This window comes from Onychomys torridus, chromosome 10, assembly GCF_903995425.1.
Source record: "Onychomys torridus chromosome 10, mOncTor1.1, whole genome shotgun sequence".
Taxonomy (NCBI): Eukaryota; Metazoa; Chordata; class Mammalia; order Rodentia; family Cricetidae; genus Onychomys; species Onychomys torridus.
This window is the reverse complement of record NC_050452.1, coordinates 79088704-79106984: the sequence shown is the minus strand read 5'-3', so window position 1 is coordinate 79106984 and position 18281 is coordinate 79088704. Positions and strand designations below refer to the sequence as shown.

Here is an 18281-nt window from a genome sequence, read left to right as displayed (position 1 = left end):
GCTGCCATGAGGTTAGCAGTCTTTGTGACATGTGGCTGAGGCCCTAGTGTTCTGCCATGAGTCTCTGTCATGAGACTCCCAAGAACCATGAGTCCAAACAGGCCTTTCATCTGTTGAGTTGGTTTCTCAGATGTATTGTGAAAGACAGAAAGCTGGCCTACACACTTGTGCTTATGATTTACTCTCTGAAATCTGAGCCAGAGACAATCCTTGTGTAGTTTAAATATTTGTGCTAGAGAATACAGTAATGCCTAAGGTACAAGGTGCTTTCTGTAAACTACCTCTGATTACCGTCATGACTTTGCCTCATGTTACCATTTCCACATAGCCAATGAGGAAACTGAGGAGCAGTGAAGATAAATAAATTCCACAGCTAGGAAAAGGCACAAGTCCATCTCCAGCTTGGAGTCTACTTCTTACATCCTTCCAACAGATGTCAGAGACTTGGAATTCTGGAATCGTAGGCACTTCATGCACCTTCCTGTGTGCACCATGTCAGGAGTTGTTTTGGTACCAATAAAGTGGGCAATAGGAAATTGGACCATGGAATCTAACCTGCATTGTTCTCTAGGAGGGCTCCAGTTGTTAAAAGTTGGGAATTTTGGAGGCAAAGCCTTGGAGGATGATGGCCATAGAAGAAAAAAGCACCATAATTTGGCTTGTTTCTTAGTAATTGTGGACTGTGCTTTTAGAGGCCAGAATAAAGGCTGTTGTAACTTCTCCCACACAACGATTGTCACGCCATGTTTGTTTTAGATCTTAGTTTAAAGAACTATCTCGCGTTTAGCTGAGGCCCTAGGTACATTCTGTTTTGTAGTTGTGCTGATAAATGTAACTAGCACATTCACTTCAAAGGGCTGTGCAGTGTTTCCTGATTGTGAGACAGGGTCTCACGTGACAAGGCTCACTGTAGCTGGGGATGCTCCGTGAACTCCTCCCTAGGCTCCTGAGTATGTACTGTCTTACAGTTGCTAAAGGTCTAGGCTGCTTCCAGGTCCTTTGCTGTTCCTACCAGTGCTGCAGTAAACATTCCTGCAGCCTTCTTGATGCATTGCTCCAGAGGAGTGGCTGTATGCAGTACCTTGTTAGGTGGTGTTCTCAAGAAGAGAACCAGTTTACTGTCCTACCACAGAGCTTGTGCTGGAGGAGGGGAGAGAGTAAGCAGAGGAAGAGAAGGAAAAGAGAGAGGCATGATGCAGAACGTAATGGAAAAATTAAGTACTTGAAATAGGAAGAGTGTCAGTAGAAAAGGGACTTGCAGATGTCTGCGGTGCTTGGCTCTTGGCTTTTGTTATTTCACTGAGCTTATTGGAGGCTTCTCTGTCAAGTATGCTGGGGTGTACCTTATCACACTGTTCTGTGTGCCTCTGAGTCTTACCGGGACGCCTTGTGAGAACGTCCAAGTGACTGACTTCTTTGCATTGTTGGAGTAGGTAAAATGTAGATAATGGATTGTGAGGGAGGTAATGAAAATGTCGGAAGAACTTGGTTATTTTCATTTGGGAGTTGTACTTAGATTTTGGTTTTTATATATATTTTTAAGTTCTCAGACTTGGGCGTTCTCAATAATGGAGTCTTTCCTAGTATGTACAAGGCCCTGGACTCATTCCTCAGCACTACACACACCTGCCTGGATTTCTTTTGTTTTGTTTCAAGATAGGATTTCTCTGTGTAGCTTTGGAACCTGTCCTGGAACTTGGTCTGTAGACAAGGCTGGCCTCGAACTCACAGACATCCACCTGCCTCTGCCTCCCCAGTGCTGGGATTAAAGGCATGTGCTACCATGGCCTGGCCTAGATTTCTAATTATATACCCAAACCTGTGTTTTGGGCTTAGGGAAAACTGTGTACACCAAGAAGATTTGTTCATATTGATCTATTAACTATTAGCTAGTGTAACCTTATTCCATGGCTGCACACTACCCATGTATATTTGTGTGTGTGCATGTTGTTGTTGTTGTGTGTGTGCGCGCGCGAGTGTGTGTGCATCTGTCAGTGCAGTGGATCAGAAGCTGTGGAGGAGGCCAAGTGAGGGGAGCAGGCAGTGTTACCTGCAGCATGCTGGGTGGAGGCTGGTCCTGGAGGTGGGGATCAGAAGAGGTGTGATTTTCGTGTTTCCACACATGATGGCAGCATTTGCCAGTGCTGCGTGACTTGGAGTACCTCTTCTAATTCCATAACACATAGTGAGTCCCCTTTGCCAGGAATAGGATTGTATATTTTCAGGGCCTTCTGACCACTCTGGTGTGGTGTGGAGATATTTGAAAACCTGTAATTTTTCCAGTGAGTAGATAAGGTAACCCTGCCTGAGAACCTTTTCTGATCATGGTGTAGTTGTGTGGAAATTACTCTGGATTGATCTGTTTAACCTCTAGTCCTACTTATGTATTTATCATATTGGAATTAACACTGAGCAGTAGAGAACTTTTCATTATTAATTATTATATTTTTGGTTGTGAGCCTAGTCTTTTAATAACTGAGCCATCTCTCCAGCCTATTAATTATTACTATTATTGTTTACTTTGTTTTGAGACAAGATCTCACTGTGGCTGGCTTAGAACTCATAGAAGAAGTCCATGATCTACCACACCCCGTCTAAGGACTTTTCATTTAAATAGGAACAGTAAACTCAGTACTTTGTTAACATGAATATCAGCATGAAAAATGCTTGTTTGGGGAAACGTGTTAGAAGAGTGCATTTTTAAGCAATATTTTTCTATTAATGTACATAGACAATTTTAGTCACTTCCACCCTGACTGGACCAGCAGGCCGTTGTTCAGTGACAGGGTCCTGATGGTGAGGTGCCAGGGGATAAGACAGAGACAGAGGAGGTAAATGCTGGGCTCTGGTAGTCTTGCACAAGCTTTGTTTTATGTCAAGCAAGTTTATTAAGAAGTACAGCACCATATATATACTGTTTGCAAGAGAAAAATGGCCAGGGTCAGCAGAGAGCCAAATCAGACAATGTTGGCAAAGAGAGCACAGGATATCTCAGACTCAGCTGCCTTAGGCTGATAACCACAGCCCTGGGAGAAGAGGTGGGTTCCCAAAAGCCACAATCTTGTCACCTTGCCAAATCCACTCCTAGACAAGGACACTGAACTAAGCTTCCCTTTGTCCTTTCATTAGAGCCTCTGAAAAAGTCTTGGATTGGTTTGGCTCCCCACTACCTGCCATTTCTTTTCTTGAACCATCCTGGACTCTAGTCTCCCAACACTTGCCCTTCCCAATTTATCGTCTTTTCTCTCTCCTCTTTTTAAAATAATATCTCATTGGGTCCACTTAGTGCTGCCTATATGCTCATGGTAATGGGTGTGGCCAGCCTAGGTAGCCCTGTCAACAGAGAGGAAAGCCTGGATTGAGTAAATGCTTTGATCAGATTGGCCTGAGGGGGACTATCTTGACTGTGATTGATGGGTGTGTGCCCACTCACTGTGGACAGCACCATGGTGTCAGCAATCCTGGGCAGTATCAGAAAGCAGCAAAGGGTGTGTGCCCACTCACTGTGGACAGCACCATGGTGTCAGCAATCCTGGGCAGTATCAGAAAGCAGGAAAGGGTGTGTGCCCACTCACTGTGGACAGCACCATGGTGTCAGCAATCCTGGGCAGTATCAGAAAGCAGCAAAGGGTGTGTGCCCACTCACTGGGGACAACACCATGGTGTCAGCGATCCTGGGCAGTATCAGAAAGCAGCAAAGGGTGTGTGCCCACTCACTGTGGACAGCACCATGGTGTCAGCAATCCTGGGCAGTATCAGAAAGCAGCAAACAGCCTGCAGAGCAGCCCTCTTCAGGGTTTTTGCTTCATGCTCCTGCCTCACTTCCTGCCCTCAAGGGTTTCTGTTGCTGTGATGAAACACCATGACCAAAAGCAAGGTGGAGAGGAAAGGGTTTATTTGGCTTCAAAGGGGAGTCAGAACAGGGACTCAAGCAGGGCAGGAGTTGATGTGGAGGCCATGGAGGAGTGCTGCTTACTGGCTTGCACACCTGCTTTCTTATAGAACACAGGACCACCACCAGGGATGGCAGCACCCACAATTGGCTGGGACCATCTTTATAAATCACTAAGAAAATGCACAGGGCTTGCCTGCAGCCGAAACCTTTCTTCAATTGAGGTTCCCTCCTCTTTGATGACTCTAGCTTGTGTCAAGTTGACATAAAACTAGCCAGCACAACGGTGGACTGTGACCTGGAAGTATAAGCCATATCCCCAAGGAAAAGTGAGCTCCCTGCCCCCTGGCAGCCAGCAGCCCATAGGTCCTTTGTTAGGTGTGGATTCTGGCACACCCTTCCCCCATCCATGCTGGAATTTCCACTGGCTTGATCTTGTACAAATAACTGCAAACCGTGCAGAGGACAGCAATGCACAGCCCCTTCCCATCCTCTGACACTCTTTCTGCCTGCTCTTCCATGAGATGTTCCCTGTGTCTTGGGAAAGGTGGGGCTGATTTAGATGTGACATTTAAAGCTAAAAGGAATAAAAGGAATGCATTTTTGTACATCCCTTGAACATCTATTATTGAAGATATCTAGATTCTTTAATTTTTGTTTATTATCTGTGTATGGGTGTTTTACCTGAATGTGTGTACAATGTGCATGCAGTGACCCCAAAGAGGGAGTGTATCCCCTGTACTTGGAGTTAGGTGGTTGTGAACCATCATGTGAGAGCTGGGAATGGGACCTGGGTCCTCTCCAAGAGCAGCCAGAGCTCTTAATCTCTCCAGCCCTGATGTCTGGGTTCTTATATCTCTGTATTTGGTCTTTGTGGTACCTCCATGGCCTGTGGAAAACCCCACTGCATACTCTAACTAAAAGGAAGGAAGGAAAGAAGGAGGTGACCTCTTAAAATTGATCAGAAACTGAATACTTGTTTGAAGGTGACTGGCAACTATTGCTAAATCAGTCACTCTGCTAACTTACCTATAGAAGTTTCTTTATCATCATTGACAGTGTCAACATCTTAGTGTTCTAGGAAAGTACCTTGACTTTTCAGGTTCCCCAGAAGGTCTCAGAACACTCCAGGGTTGTGAGTTAATAGTTTTAGAACCTCTGATGGGTTCTTTTACCATTTTCCCCAAGTTTCCCTTCAGTTTCTTGGCTGGGTATGGTAGTTTATGCCTATAGTACCATTATTCACTAGGCCAAGGCAGGAGGATGGGAGTTCTAGGCTAGCCTGGACTACATATCAAACTTAAGCAGCAAAACGTAACAAAACAACCCTCCTCCCCAAAAAACCATTTCCAGGGTATCTGACATGCTCTGTGGGCATACGTACAAAGGTATACACAAAAAATAAAAATAAATAATAACAAAACAAAAGCAGAGTGAGCAATCAGAAAGACTCCATGGTCTGACAATGTAGTCTGAGAGTTTCTGGAAGTGGCTGGGGAGCTTGTTTTAGGCTTTGTGGGTTGAATGGTCTCAGCTCTGCCATTGTGGCCCCAAAACAGCCAGAGAATATGTAAGTAAATGATTGTGGCTCAATTCCAACAAAGCTTCATAAATAGAGGAAGGACCAGCTCACCAGTTCCTGGTCTAGTGTACCTGTCTCATAGTCTCCTTATGTGTCCCAATCGGAGACCACAGCAGCAGTTTCCATTGAGACTTCCATTGTGAGATTATAAAACACAGATCATGTGGTGCAATTTAGAAAATAATATTCCTTGTTTTTCTTCATTTTGCCCTTTTTTCCCCCAGGACACTTTATTTCCTTACATCAAAGAAAATGTCAAGGAGTACCTGCAGACACACTGGGATGAGGAGGAGTGTCAGGAGGATGTCCGCCTGCTGAGGAAACAGGTCAGGACTCTGCTTCCACATTCCCAGAGTCTCAGGGTGGAGGATGCCTGGAGACTTAGGACATGCTGTGAGCGCACAGTCAGTCAGCACCCGGATCCTGGGGTAGGGGTGCAGTGACTCACCTGCTTAGCAGTTCACTGTGAGCACACAGTCAGTCAGCACCCGGATCCTGGGGTAGGGGTGCAGTGACTTACCTGCCTAGCAGTTCACTGTGAGTGCACAGTCAGTCAGCACCCGGATCCTGGGGTAGGGGTGCAGTGACTCACCTGCCTAGCAGTTCACTGTGAGTGCACAGTCAGTCAGCACCCGGATCCTGGGGTAGGGGTGCAATGACTTACCTGCCTAGCAGTTCACAGCATGTAGTTAAACAAGCAAGTCATGGTACTTTGTTGTCTGCAGAATTCAGCAACTGTTTAAATTGTGTGAAAGCCTTGAGTATTTGAAAAATTAAGCCTTTCTGGTGGAATGCACAAAGTTTTGTGCAGTCTCATCACATTTCATTGATGTCACAAAGTGATAGCCCCTTGTCATTTTCTACTGTCCTACATCATGGCGTGAAGCTACCCTTTACAGTGATCATGGGTCCTCACGTCCTGCCGTCCTCCAGACTTCTCAGCCAGTTACCTTGGCCTAGCTGCAGACGTCTCTCTGCCACTCTCTAGCCAGTCTGTGTACTTTCTTCTTGTCATGGTGTGCTGACTTCAGTGGCAAAGACCTTGCGTGTTGTGTAGCCCTGACCAGCAGTTTTCCTACACTGGATTGTAGAATGCTATCCCCGGGTCTTTTATTTATGGTGATAAGTTAGGATTAGTAATAATTGTAACATCTATTGAATCTTTTATTTATGGTGATAAGTTAGGATTAGTAATAATTGTAACATCTATTGAATCTTTTATTTATGGTGATAAGTTAGGATTAGTAATAATTGTAACATCTATTGAATCATGCAGTATTTGGGTTTGCTGAGTTTTCTGGATAACTTGAGATTATTCTGAAATAACTCAATTTTTTTTATTGTCTCAACAAAGGTTCCATACATACATATTTTATGTTCAGATACTGTATCGCACTGTTACAAAGTCCTTGTATAGGAACTTATTTTTAAGTGTGTGTGTGTGTATGTGTGTATGGAAGTCAGAGCACAGCTTGAGAGAGTTGTTTCCTCTCCTTTTGATCATGTGGGTCCCAGAGATTGAACTCAGGTCTTCAGGCTTAGTGGCAAGTGCTTTTTACCTAGTGATCCATTTTTGCCAGATCATTTCTTTAAGAATAATTTTTAGCAGTTCTGAGGATAATTGATAGTTGAGGAAATTAATCTGCCTGGTTTTGTTGTATCTTTTTTTTTTTTTTAAATACATGAATGTATGGGTGTACGTGTGTGTGCAAGCATATGTGTATAACGCTCTTTAAATGTACATATAAATAAACTCGATTTGTTTCTGATTTAAAGGCTGAAGAGGATGCACACCTGGATGGGGCTGTTCCAATCCCTGTGGCGTCTGGAGATGCAGTGGATGATCTGCAACAGATGATCCAAGCTGTGGTAGATAATGTGGACTGGCAGATGTCTCATGACCGAAAGACCACTGCGCTCAAACAGCTGCAGGGCCACATGTGGAAGGCGGCATTCACAGCTGGCCTCATGAAGGCAGAGTATGTGCTCTAATGATAAAACATTTCACAGGCCCCAATCCACATACATCCCTCACTATTCCCCTTTCTGCCTTCTAAGTTGCACAATTAGTAAGAAATAAAGTCGCTAGGCATGAAAAGCCACACCTTTAATCCTAGCACGTAGGAGGCAGGCAGATCTCTGAGTTCTAGGCAAACCAAGGGTACATAGAGACCCTATCTCAGGAGAAAAAAAAAAGATAAAATTGGTGTTGTTTTTATGGTAGTAAATGAGTTGTTTTCTTTTTTCCAGAATCATTTGACTCAGCTTAGTCCCCTAGATCTGGGGCTCTGTGGGTGGGTGAAAGACTTTTAGTTCTATTTTAAAACAGCTTCCTATGGCAACTTCAGCCTGGTATGGTGTCCATCTGTGGTATCAGCACTTGGGAGCTGGACTTCCCTGAGCCTTGTGTGAGCCAGCCAGGTCAGTTAACCTGCAGCACACCAGTGGCACTCACACGGTGAAGGCACTGTGGGTCTGCTGCTCCCTGCCAGCTCTTCGCTCATGTGAGAGGTGAGAGGGCTCAGCAGTTAGCAGTCCTGGGGCACCCAGTGCCCGCTTTGACCGCCACGGTCACTAGGCATGTACATACATTCTGCATGCGAAACACTCAGACACCTAAAACAATAAAATCAGAGAAAGAGGGAGAAGTAAGAAGGCCGCCAAGTCATGTGACTTTGAGATTACTCGCGGGCACTGTTACTTCTGCTTTCTGAGTCCCAGTTAGCCCTCCTGCCGAGTGTTGTATCGCTGAGGTTGAAAAACAAAGCATGACAAACAGTCTTGGGCCAGTGAGATGGCTCAGTGAGCAAGTGAGTGCAGCCAAGGCTGACAGCCTGATTTCAATCCCCAGGAGCTACATTGTGGAAGGAGATAAACAACTTCTGCAGGTTGACCTCTGACCTTGATATGTGTGCTATGACATGTGCCTATGTGCAGGTATGTGTCTGCACTTGCACGTACATGCACACACACGCACGCTTGCACACTGTAAAGAAATTAAAGATAGGGTCTCATTATATATGCATCCTAGCCGGCCTAGACTTGCAGTGTTGCCCAGAATGGCTTCAAACCGAGATTCTCCTGCATCAGCCTTCTCGGTGCTGGAATTTGTAGATGTGTGCTTCCACACCCACCTGACCTCAGAGATTCTTTTCATTTTTTAAAGGATTTTAGTCAGTTGCCTTATGTAAATCCTCAGATTCAAGGCCATTTTCAGCTGCCTGTGTTTCTTATGTATTTCTTGTATTTTATTTTGTTAAATGAGATGTTTATGTCTGCTACAAGGATCTGCCCTTTAAAGGAAGCATTGCAATTTCAGGGTATGTCTATATATATATATATATATGCAAGAAATACTTTTACATGCAAGAAAAACACTAAAATAAATCTTTTTAAAATTGTGAGGAAAGCATTTTCATGGCTTCTCAAAGCACAGTGAAGGTAAATTAGTCTTTTCTTATAAATAAATTGCATTCATTAAATAACATATTGTTTATGTTATTTTCACTCCTTGAGAGTTAAAACATAGTCACTTTCTTAGATTTATTTATTTTATTTGTATAAGTTTTTTGTCTTCATGTATGTAAGTACACCACATACATGCTTGGTGCCCATGGAGGTCAGAAGAGGGCATTGGATTCCCTGGAACTGGAGTTGTCTGCAGTTGTGAGCCACCGTGTGGGTGCTGGGAACGGAACTAGGGTCCTCTGCAAGAGCACTAAGTGTTCTTAACTGAGCCGTCTCTGCCCACTAGTTACTTCTTACTTCATCTCTTCACTCTTTTTATTGTCAAGTACTATTCTCTCCACCAAACTTGTCACTTCTAATCTGTGATCCTGGAACTCCAGTGACCTGTTGATTAGAAACGCAGGAATTTCCTGTTTCATGGAGTTGCTCCACAGATTAGCATTCGAGCCGAGGCAAAGAGGTATGGCATCTGTGTACTGTCTGACTTTCATCTGGCCTGATGGTGAGCTTCTGCTTTGTCACTTGCTGAGTTTTCCTCCAGGTTCTTCTCAGATGTGGTCCCAGCAGTCAAGAGGTGGAGAGAGGCTGGAATGAAGGTGTACATCTACTCTTCAGGGAGTGTAGAGGCTCAGAAGCTGCTCTTTGGGCACTCCACAGAAGGAGATATTCTTGAGGTAGTAGGTTACTTGGTGTCCTAATTTGTTTACTGTTGCTGTGACCAAGGTGGGGGGGGGGGACACACGTCTACATCAAGTCATTTGGGGGAGTTAGGGTAGGAACTTGAGCAGGAAGCTGGAGACAGGCACTGATGTGGAGGCCACAAAGGAGGGCTTCTCTGTTGGCTTGCTCAGCTTGCTTTTTCATGCAACCGAGGGCCACCTGCCCAAGGGTGGCACCACCTACATTAGTCATTAATCAAGACAGTGCTCCACAGATATGCCCAGAGGCAGGCCTGATGGAGACAATCCCTTAATTGGGGTTTTTTCTTCAAAGATGACTCTGGTTTGTGTCAAATTGACAGAAACTAACCAGCACACTTGGATAACTTTGTTTTGATACTATCAAAGCATGGAATATTGAATAGTAAAAAAAATCTACTAAATAAACTAAATTGACAGCTAGACAGTTGTATTTACTGTCATAAAAAGATGTGGAAAAACCGAGGGTGCCTTATAGAGGGATGGGTGACCTTGGCCAGCAGGTCATTCTTCAGTGACAGGTTCCTTAGAGAGAGGTAACCAGAGGATGAGAAGATGGAGAAGCCAGGAAAGTTTGTCGATGGCTCCCACAGCCAAGCTCATTAAGAATGCAGCATCTTATCTCTGTGAGTTCAAGGCCAGCCTGGGCTACCAAGTGAGTTCCAGGAAGGGCGTAAAGCTACACAGAGAAACCCTGTCTCGAAAAACCAAAAAAAAAAAAAAAAAAAGAATGCGGCATCTTACATATAGCTTGCAAAGGGGAGAATGGGACAAAGCCAGCAGGAAGTTAGTCAGGCACATTGCCCAAGGGACACAGGGAATCTTAGATGTGCCAGAGTACAGCGGCCCTGGGACTGATGACTCCAGTCTCTCGGGAAAGCCAAGTTCCCAGGAACCGAAACCATAACTCCTTCGAGGCCCTGTTCCGAGCCCCAGATTGGACCTTGTCAAGTCCGCGCCTGGGCAAAGACAGAGCTTGGTTCCTTTTGTGCTGTCTCAGGGCCTCTGAGAGTGCCTGGCTCTGCCTGGCTTTCAGCAGGTGAAATATTTTGTGTAGTCCCAGCTTTTGAATTGGAAATCTCTGAAGTTCTTCTTGTGTATAAGGATCACCAGAAGTTTGTGTGAAATGGATTCTGGGGCTGGGACAACAGCTCAGTTGGTAAAGTGCTTGTTCTGCGAACCTGGGGACCTGAGTTTGATTCCCAGCACCCACACAGAAGCCAAGCTTCCCGGCACAGGCTTCTCATTCCAGCATTGGGGGTGCAAAGACAGGAGGGTCATTTGGGCTTGCTGGCCCAAGTGGTGAGTTCCAGGGTCAGGGAGAGACCAGGTCTCCAAATATAGAGAAAGGTTGTCAAGTTGGGTCCATGAGCAAAGACACTCACCTCCAAGTTTAATGAGCTGAATTTGATCCCTGGCACCCACACAGAAGAAAACCAATTTTTCTAAGCTGTCCTCTGTAGCATGCCTATGCACAAACACAACAAACAAACAATAATGTTAAAACTGTAAGTGGAGAGTGATGGAGGAGGAGCTCTCTAGCTGTCACCTCAGACACAACCACATATACACCTGCACACACAAACTCAGAAAAGGGAGATTTCAAGCCATGCTCCCCGCCATGGTGATAATGGACTGAACCTCTGAAACATTAAGCCGCCACCTCAATGAACTGTTTTCCTTTATAAGAGTTGCCATGGAACCAGGCAGTGGTGGCACATGCCTAATCCCAGCACCCAGGAGTCAGAGCCAGGCGGGTCTCTGTGAGTTCGAGGCCAGCCTGGTCTACTGAGCGAGATCCAGGACAGGCACCAAAACACTGAGAAACCCTGTCTCAAAAAAAGAAAGAGGAGGAGAGGAAAAAAAAAAAAAGTTGCCATGGTCATGGTGCCTCTTCACAGCAATAGAAACACTAACTCAGACAATCAGCAAATCAGAAGAAACTCTTCGCTTCCCCGGAAGGGCTAACTAAACAGAATTAGTTTGGCTAACTAACTTTAACTTTCTGGAGGCCAGTTGCTATACCCCCATCTCTAAAATTAGTATTTTCTGGGCCCATATTAGGTGTGTAAGGTACATTTTGGTTTCAGATAGTGCCGTATTCTAGTTTTAGTACATGCTCTTTTTGTCTTTTATATCAGATATCGAACCAGTAATGGGATCTTTTAATCAGTGATGACTATTTTCTAAATACAAAGACTCTAGTGAGATAGACAGTAAGGTTAACATACCTACGGTCTGAGAATTACCTACTGATTTCAGTAGTAAAAGTCACATTCTCCAGTTTCGGGGGGGTGGGGGTGGGGAATAGAGAAAAGAAGTTTGCAGAATCGGTCTCAACTTTTTTTTTTTTTAAGCTAAGGATCGAGCCCAGAGCCTTGTGCTTGCTAGGCAAGCGCTCTACCACTGAGCTAAATCCCCAACCCCGTCTCAACTTTTTTAATAGTTAGAAAACACACCCACCAACCCTGGGCCTGTGGATGGCTCAGCAGGTGGAGATGCTTTCCAGGGAACCGGAGGGCCTGAGTTCAGTTCCAGGAACCATCCAAACAGTCAGACGTGGGGCAGCACTGATCCCAGCACTGTTACAGTGACTAGGACGTGGCGACAGGGACCACCCAGAAGCTAGCCTAGACTTTGGCATGCCGTAGCAGAAACCACCTCAAACCTTAACATTGCCTTTCTGTCTTTGATTGTTAAACTTGTTTTTAGTTGGCGAGAGACATCCAGACAGTCAAAGCTGAACCTGCTAAATATGAACTTGGCTTTAATTACTATTGGGTAAATTAGCAAGCGTTTGATTTCAGTTAGAGCCAAGCCCTCAAGGGTAGCGTTCCAAGATGTGTTAATTAGAAACGAAGCTGGGTGTGCCTGTGCTTACTTGTATCCTAGCTTGGGAGATGGAGACACAGGATCAGGAGTTCAGGTCCAAGGCCAGCCATAGCTCCAGTCATCCTGTCTCGGAAGAAAAGCGAAAGTTTCTTGAAAGCAGAATAATAAACTATTAATAAAGGTTCTGTTTAGAGACATCTTTTCACGCTTTGTATTTTGAGGCAGGGTCTGGGTGTGCAGCCCTGACTGCCCTGAATTGTGCTCTGTGAATCTGGCTGACGTTGGTAATGAATCTCCTGCTTGCCTGGAACTCCTGTAATGGGAGGCGTATGTATGCCAGTACACTCGGCTAGACATCGTTTCATTCTAGGATCAGAAGGCTAATGGTCCAGTCTTCTTCTTGTGTTTTTGGTTTTTTTGAGACAGGGTTTCTCTGTGTAACTTCCTTGGTTGTCTTGGAACTTGCGCTGTAGACCAGGCTGGCCTCAAACTCACAGAGATCCTCCTGCCTCTGCCTTCGAGTACTGGGATGAAAGGCGTGCGCCACCACCACCCAGGCACAGCCTTCTTTTTTATCTGGAGCAAAACCCAGTCCAAGTAGTTTGAATGTAAACAGTGTTGTAGGGCATGCGTATTTGAAGTGATTTGGGGCATAAAACAATGTTAATGACAACCAGATGAAACATAGGTTGAATTAGTAGATTTCTTCCAAGTATTTATTACCATAAAGACTTTGTTCTCTTATAGCTTCCATAAAGTTCTCCATTAGCTACATTTTCTGTAAACATTTATGAAATAAAGTCACTGTGACTGGCATGCATTTCAGAGGAAGGCCTGTGGTGAATGGGCATGATATGTTGCACGTCTAATCGTACTGAATAGTCTTTCTTATTCTCTTATTCAGCTTATTGACGGCCACTTTGATACCAAGATTGGACACAAAGTGGAGAGCGAGAGTTACCGGAAGATTGCAGATAGCATTGGGTGCTTGACCAACAACATCTTATTCCTCACGGATGTCACTTTAGGTAAGAAGCTGGCTTTTTGTTGTCTTTGTGGTGTAGTACCCAGGGGAGCAGCTTTAAGCGGAGAGAGGTTTGGTTTGGCTCATAATCCAGAGGATGGAGCCATCATGATCACATGTCTCCTCTCACACAGTCACAGCAGGAAGCACAGGAGACCAAAGCGGGCCTGGACCATACCCTGTCCTAGCCCACACCTTCCAGGGAGGCCCTCTTTCCTGAAGGTTCCACAACCTCCCCAAGCTTAGCAACACCTGATGGAGACCAGTGATGGGATGCCTGAGCTGTGGGGGACCTCTCAGAGTCACATTAGGGTAGTTCTTATGTATGTGGTATCTTGTAGGATGTCTGAATCATCCCTCATGGAAGGGTTTGGGCCTAGGGAGCTTGCTCAGTGGGAAGCGCACTTGCTGTACAATCCTGAGAACCCGAGTTCAGATCCCCAGGACCCACATAACCAAGTATGGCTGCAGATACCTGAAATCTTAGCTGTAGTGAAGAGAGGTGTGTTCTGGGTGCTTTCTATCCTAACACAAATGAGTTCTAGTTCAGTGAGAGACTGTTTCAAGACAGTAAGGTGTGTAATACACACAGGCACACACAGATACCATATCCCCTCTGCACATGCATGTGCACACACACACACACACACACACACACACATATATAAAAGAATGGGAGAGCAGCCCTCCTACCCCCCAAAAAGACATGACAATAGAAAAGGGGCTAGCTGTAAGAGGAAGGGGTCGGGGGACAAGAGAGAATAGTGGGTGAATGTGACAAAAATGATTATATGCATGTCACAGTGGTACCTGCTACCATGTGTAATTAATACATATTAATAGAAAGAAAAGTGCATTTTCACTCCTTGGTAGCTTGGCTGAAGTTTGTAATCTGGCCTTGTCATCCTGAGGTGTGGTGAGGGCCGGGCTTCTCTTGCGTGTCCAGGCTGGAGCTGGATTCTGCAAACCGTCTAGGTCCTTCCACTTCTGGCAAGTTCTCCTTTTCCACACCTATGTGCACGGGGGGGGGGGGTGGGGGGGCACGGACGGGACATGACACAGACGACAGTGCTCGGTGTGGGCCGTGCATATTTGTAATCCTGGTTCTTGGGAGAAGGAGACAGGGAGATCCTTGGGCATCCTCACCAGCCAGCCTAGCTTCTGGTAGTTCCAGGCCGGTGAAAGATCCTGCATCAGGAGGAAAAAGGTGACCAGTGCCTGAGGCACGACACCCCAGGTTGTCCTCTTGTCTCCATGGGCATACCTGCACAGGCACATGCATCCACACACTGTGCACATTAAATAATTCTAACTCTTGTTCACGTGTACATGCACTGACGCCGGAGTTGGGACGTGTACTGTGTGCACTGAGATTAGAAGACAGTGTGTGTGGCTGGTGGTGAGTTGGTGTCAGGTTTCTCCTTCCATGTCATTTGGGTAATGGAGCTAATGTCATCGGGTTTGGGAGCAATGTCACTGGCCCACAACTCCTTCAAGACTGCTTAGCCTTTCTTCATAGTTTTGTCTTTGGGTACTTTTCAAAAAGTGACCCACACTCCAGTCTTTCTTGTTTGATTTAAGCCATTTCCTAGGGTTGAAGTACAAGGAGTTAATTTCTAACATGAGTAAAAGGAAATGTGTACAATCTGAAGAAACTGGAGTATGTATTCCCAACTCTGTTTTTGTTTGTTTGTTGTTGTTTTGAGACAGGGCATCTCTGTAACCCTGGCCATCCTGGCATTTGCTGTATAGACCAGGCTGGCCTTACACTCAGATCTGCCTACCTCTGCCTTCCAGAAACTGGGATTAAAGGTGTGTGCTACCATGCCTGGCTACAGTCCCAATGTTAAAGATTGGGACTACCATCCTAAATTGGCCTTAAAATGAAATCAGCTCTGTCTAGGTGTCCGGTAAGCCCCGCCCCAGCTCCCCTCCTGTTAGGCAGGAGGCCCAGCACTTGGATGATCTGTAGCTAGGATGGGAGAGGTGGCGGTCGCTTGCTTTGCCCTTCTGTCAGCTCTGTTCCTGTGGGCTTTGTACCATGTGTCCATCCCGTTACATCCAAGGCAGGGCAGAAAACCAAGCTAGTGAAAGGGAATGAGAAGACTTGTTGGAATTGTAGTGTGTGGTGTCTGCAGAGTACACTTGCAGTGTTGGGTGCCTAAGTGAAGGGTTGGCACCAGATAGCAAACACGCAGCTTTCGGCCCACAGAGTCTCACAGCTTGTCCTGTGCAAAAGCAGTCACACACAGTATGCAGGTGAACATAGCCGTGTGCCACTGGAACTTGGACTGCGTGCTGTGCTTTGCCAGCCTTTGTTCTAGAGCACTGGTTCTCAACCTTCCTAACGCTGCGACCCTGTAATACAGCTCCTCATGGTGTGGTGACCCCCACCATAAAGTTAGCTCCATTGCTAGCCCATAACTGTAATTTTGCTACTGTTATGAATCATAATGTAAATATTTTTGGAGGTGGAGGTTCATAAAAGGGGTCAGGATCCCCAGGTTGAAAGCCACTGTTTTAGGGTATTGGGCATTGAGTCAGGTTGACAGTTAAAAGTTAGGCCTATAGTTACTTAGCTCTGTTTCCATAGCCGTAGACTGGGACAGGGCTAACAGCATAAGTACTTTGAGTTGCTGGGAAAGATCGTAAAACTGGAGCTGCACACAGAGGCAGGAGCCCTGTTTTGTTCACATATCTCTCGTCCAAGTCTGGTTCCTAGCATGGAGTAGATGCTTTTAAAGATGAAATTAGCTGTTGTTTTTCAAATAAAAATAAAATGGAGAGATGCATGTAAGCCAAGGTATATTAGAGATGTCCCTGTAACACCCAGCTTACCTAAGTGAATATGACAGGCCTTGTTTTTATTCTCTGCCACCCAGCACCGTCCCAGTCACTGATCATAGGTACCCACAGTCTAAGGAGGGTAAACAGCAATAAAGTGCATTGTTGGGACAGCTAAGTACAGACTGTGAGGCGCATGTGGGCTGCTGTAATACAGGAATGGCGCTTTTGGATGGTGTCATGTTTTGAGTGGAATTCTGAAGAGTAGGAATTTGTCAAGCAAAAAAGATGTGGCGTCTAGGCAGGAGACATGACATGCTGGGACCTGAGGTGAGAACGTGTACTTTGGCCAGATTAGATCATAGGCCACCCTTGTTCTCTGTCTACTTAATTGGTGTTAGACCCTACAGCTTGCCCTTTGAGAAACAGCTCAGTCTGTCTGGTGCTTATTTGTAGGAACGGACAAAGGGTGTGGGCCAGAGCAAGCCTGTGTTGAGTCATCAGTAGCTCTAGTTAAAGCGCAGTATAGGATGGGCTGTGTTTCTGTCTCTCGTGTTCAGTCAGCTACTTCTTAGCGTAGAGTTAATATATATAAAGAGTATTTAACCTGCCTCACTGAGCCTGTCTATTAGCTGCAGCAAAAGCCGGGGCCACACTCACTCTGGTTCCCTCCCGGCATCAGATCATCTCAGGCTGGTTTCGGTGTGTCTCATCTGTGCTTTGATTTTCCAGAGGCCAGTGCTGCTGAGGAGGCAGACGTGCATGTCGCCGTGGTGGTGAGACCTGGCAATGCGGGGTTAACAGACGATGAGAAAACGTACTACAACCTCATCACGTCCTTCAGCGAGCTCTACCTGCCGTCAACATAGAGCAGGTTCTGAGCAAGACGAAACTGCCCCCTCCCCCCCCCAATGTCTAGCTTTTTTCTAATTGTAAAAGTAACTTACTTATGTGTACACACAGACATATGTATCTACATGTATGTGTGTGTGCTCAGATTAATTTCCACAGGCACATATGTGAGAAGAGTTGTCAGTTCCGTGAGAGAGAACCAAATTCATGTAAAGATGCTTTATATGTGCACAGTAACTCTAAGTCTGACCAGTACACAAGAGTGCATAGAAGAAACTGCAGAAGTACAAATGTGTGATGTATCAAGTCCTTTACTGAAATGGGAAGCTAGTTTTGAGAAATGGTTATTTTAAAAACTGGAAGTGCTTCAAAGGCATCGTAAGAGGGACCCACCGACCGTGTCTCGTTGTGGACTGGAATCACCCTGCCGCGCCCAGCCTCACGCCCCTGTGTCCAGGAGACGGAGGCATCGCTTCCTCAGAGAAAGGGTTGGTTTGGTCGGTCAGGTCCAAAGGCGTTAGGCGGCGTCGGCCTCTGGAGCAGCGGTCACGGAGCAGCCAGTGTGGCGGTGGCGCCGGTGCCCTGCCAGTGTTAGCCTCGTTGATAGTTGCCTTTTTATGTCTTAGCATAGTTTGAGAATATATGTTGATGACTATTTTTAAAAAATGTTTTATTGAAACCAGTATAAGGCCACAAAGAGCTCTAATGTGTAATACTCCCTCTGCAGTGGATGTGAAGATGTAAATTTTGTTTATCCTGATGCCACTCTGACAGGATTTCCCGTCAGCTCCGTGTAATGGATTAATAAAGGCGTTTCCTCTTTCAGTTTCATGTAGACTGTGGATTGTACCTCATGCGCCACAAGCAAACAGGAAAGTAAGCCCGGGCAGCTGGACGGCTGGCCATTCTTTAGTTTCCGCACTGAGTGTGTGATGCGCATGTATGTGCCTTTTAACAGACTATGAATGGAAATCGTCACCTAGCTTCAGCTGGTATTCGAATGTTGTTACTGTTTAATTCTGTCAGTAAGTGTTCATGTATGAATGAAGTTCTTGGAATTTTTATAACCATGTTTTTTCTCCACATTTTAATTGGGGGGAACATGGGGGACAGGACAGTTTATGATAGCTGCTTCTCTCCTTCTACCAT

The 18281-nt window shown here is 45.6% G+C and overlaps 1 protein-coding gene across 2 annotated transcripts in view; it reads left to right on the top strand.

The window, feature by feature from the left end:
* The window catches only part of Enoph1 (enolase-phosphatase 1), a 32693-nt gene extending 14730 nt beyond the window's left edge, over positions 1 to 17963 (top strand). For both annotated transcript variants that reach the window (XM_036201358.1, XM_036201357.1), the window contains exons 2-6: positions 5699 to 5800; positions 7251 to 7453; positions 9484 to 9616; positions 13377 to 13500; positions 17013 to 17963. In XM_036201358.1, the coding sequence (XP_036057251.1) occupies positions 7329 to 7453; positions 9484 to 9616; positions 13377 to 13500; positions 17013 to 17149 (519 nt within the window). In that variant the 5' untranslated portion in view covers positions 5699 to 5800; positions 7251 to 7328 and the 3' untranslated portion in view covers positions 17150 to 17963. The remainder of the gene's footprint in view (positions 1 to 5698; positions 5801 to 7250; positions 7454 to 9483; positions 9617 to 13376; positions 13501 to 17012) is intronic.
* The last annotated feature ends 318 nt before the right edge of the window (positions 17964 to 18281 follow it).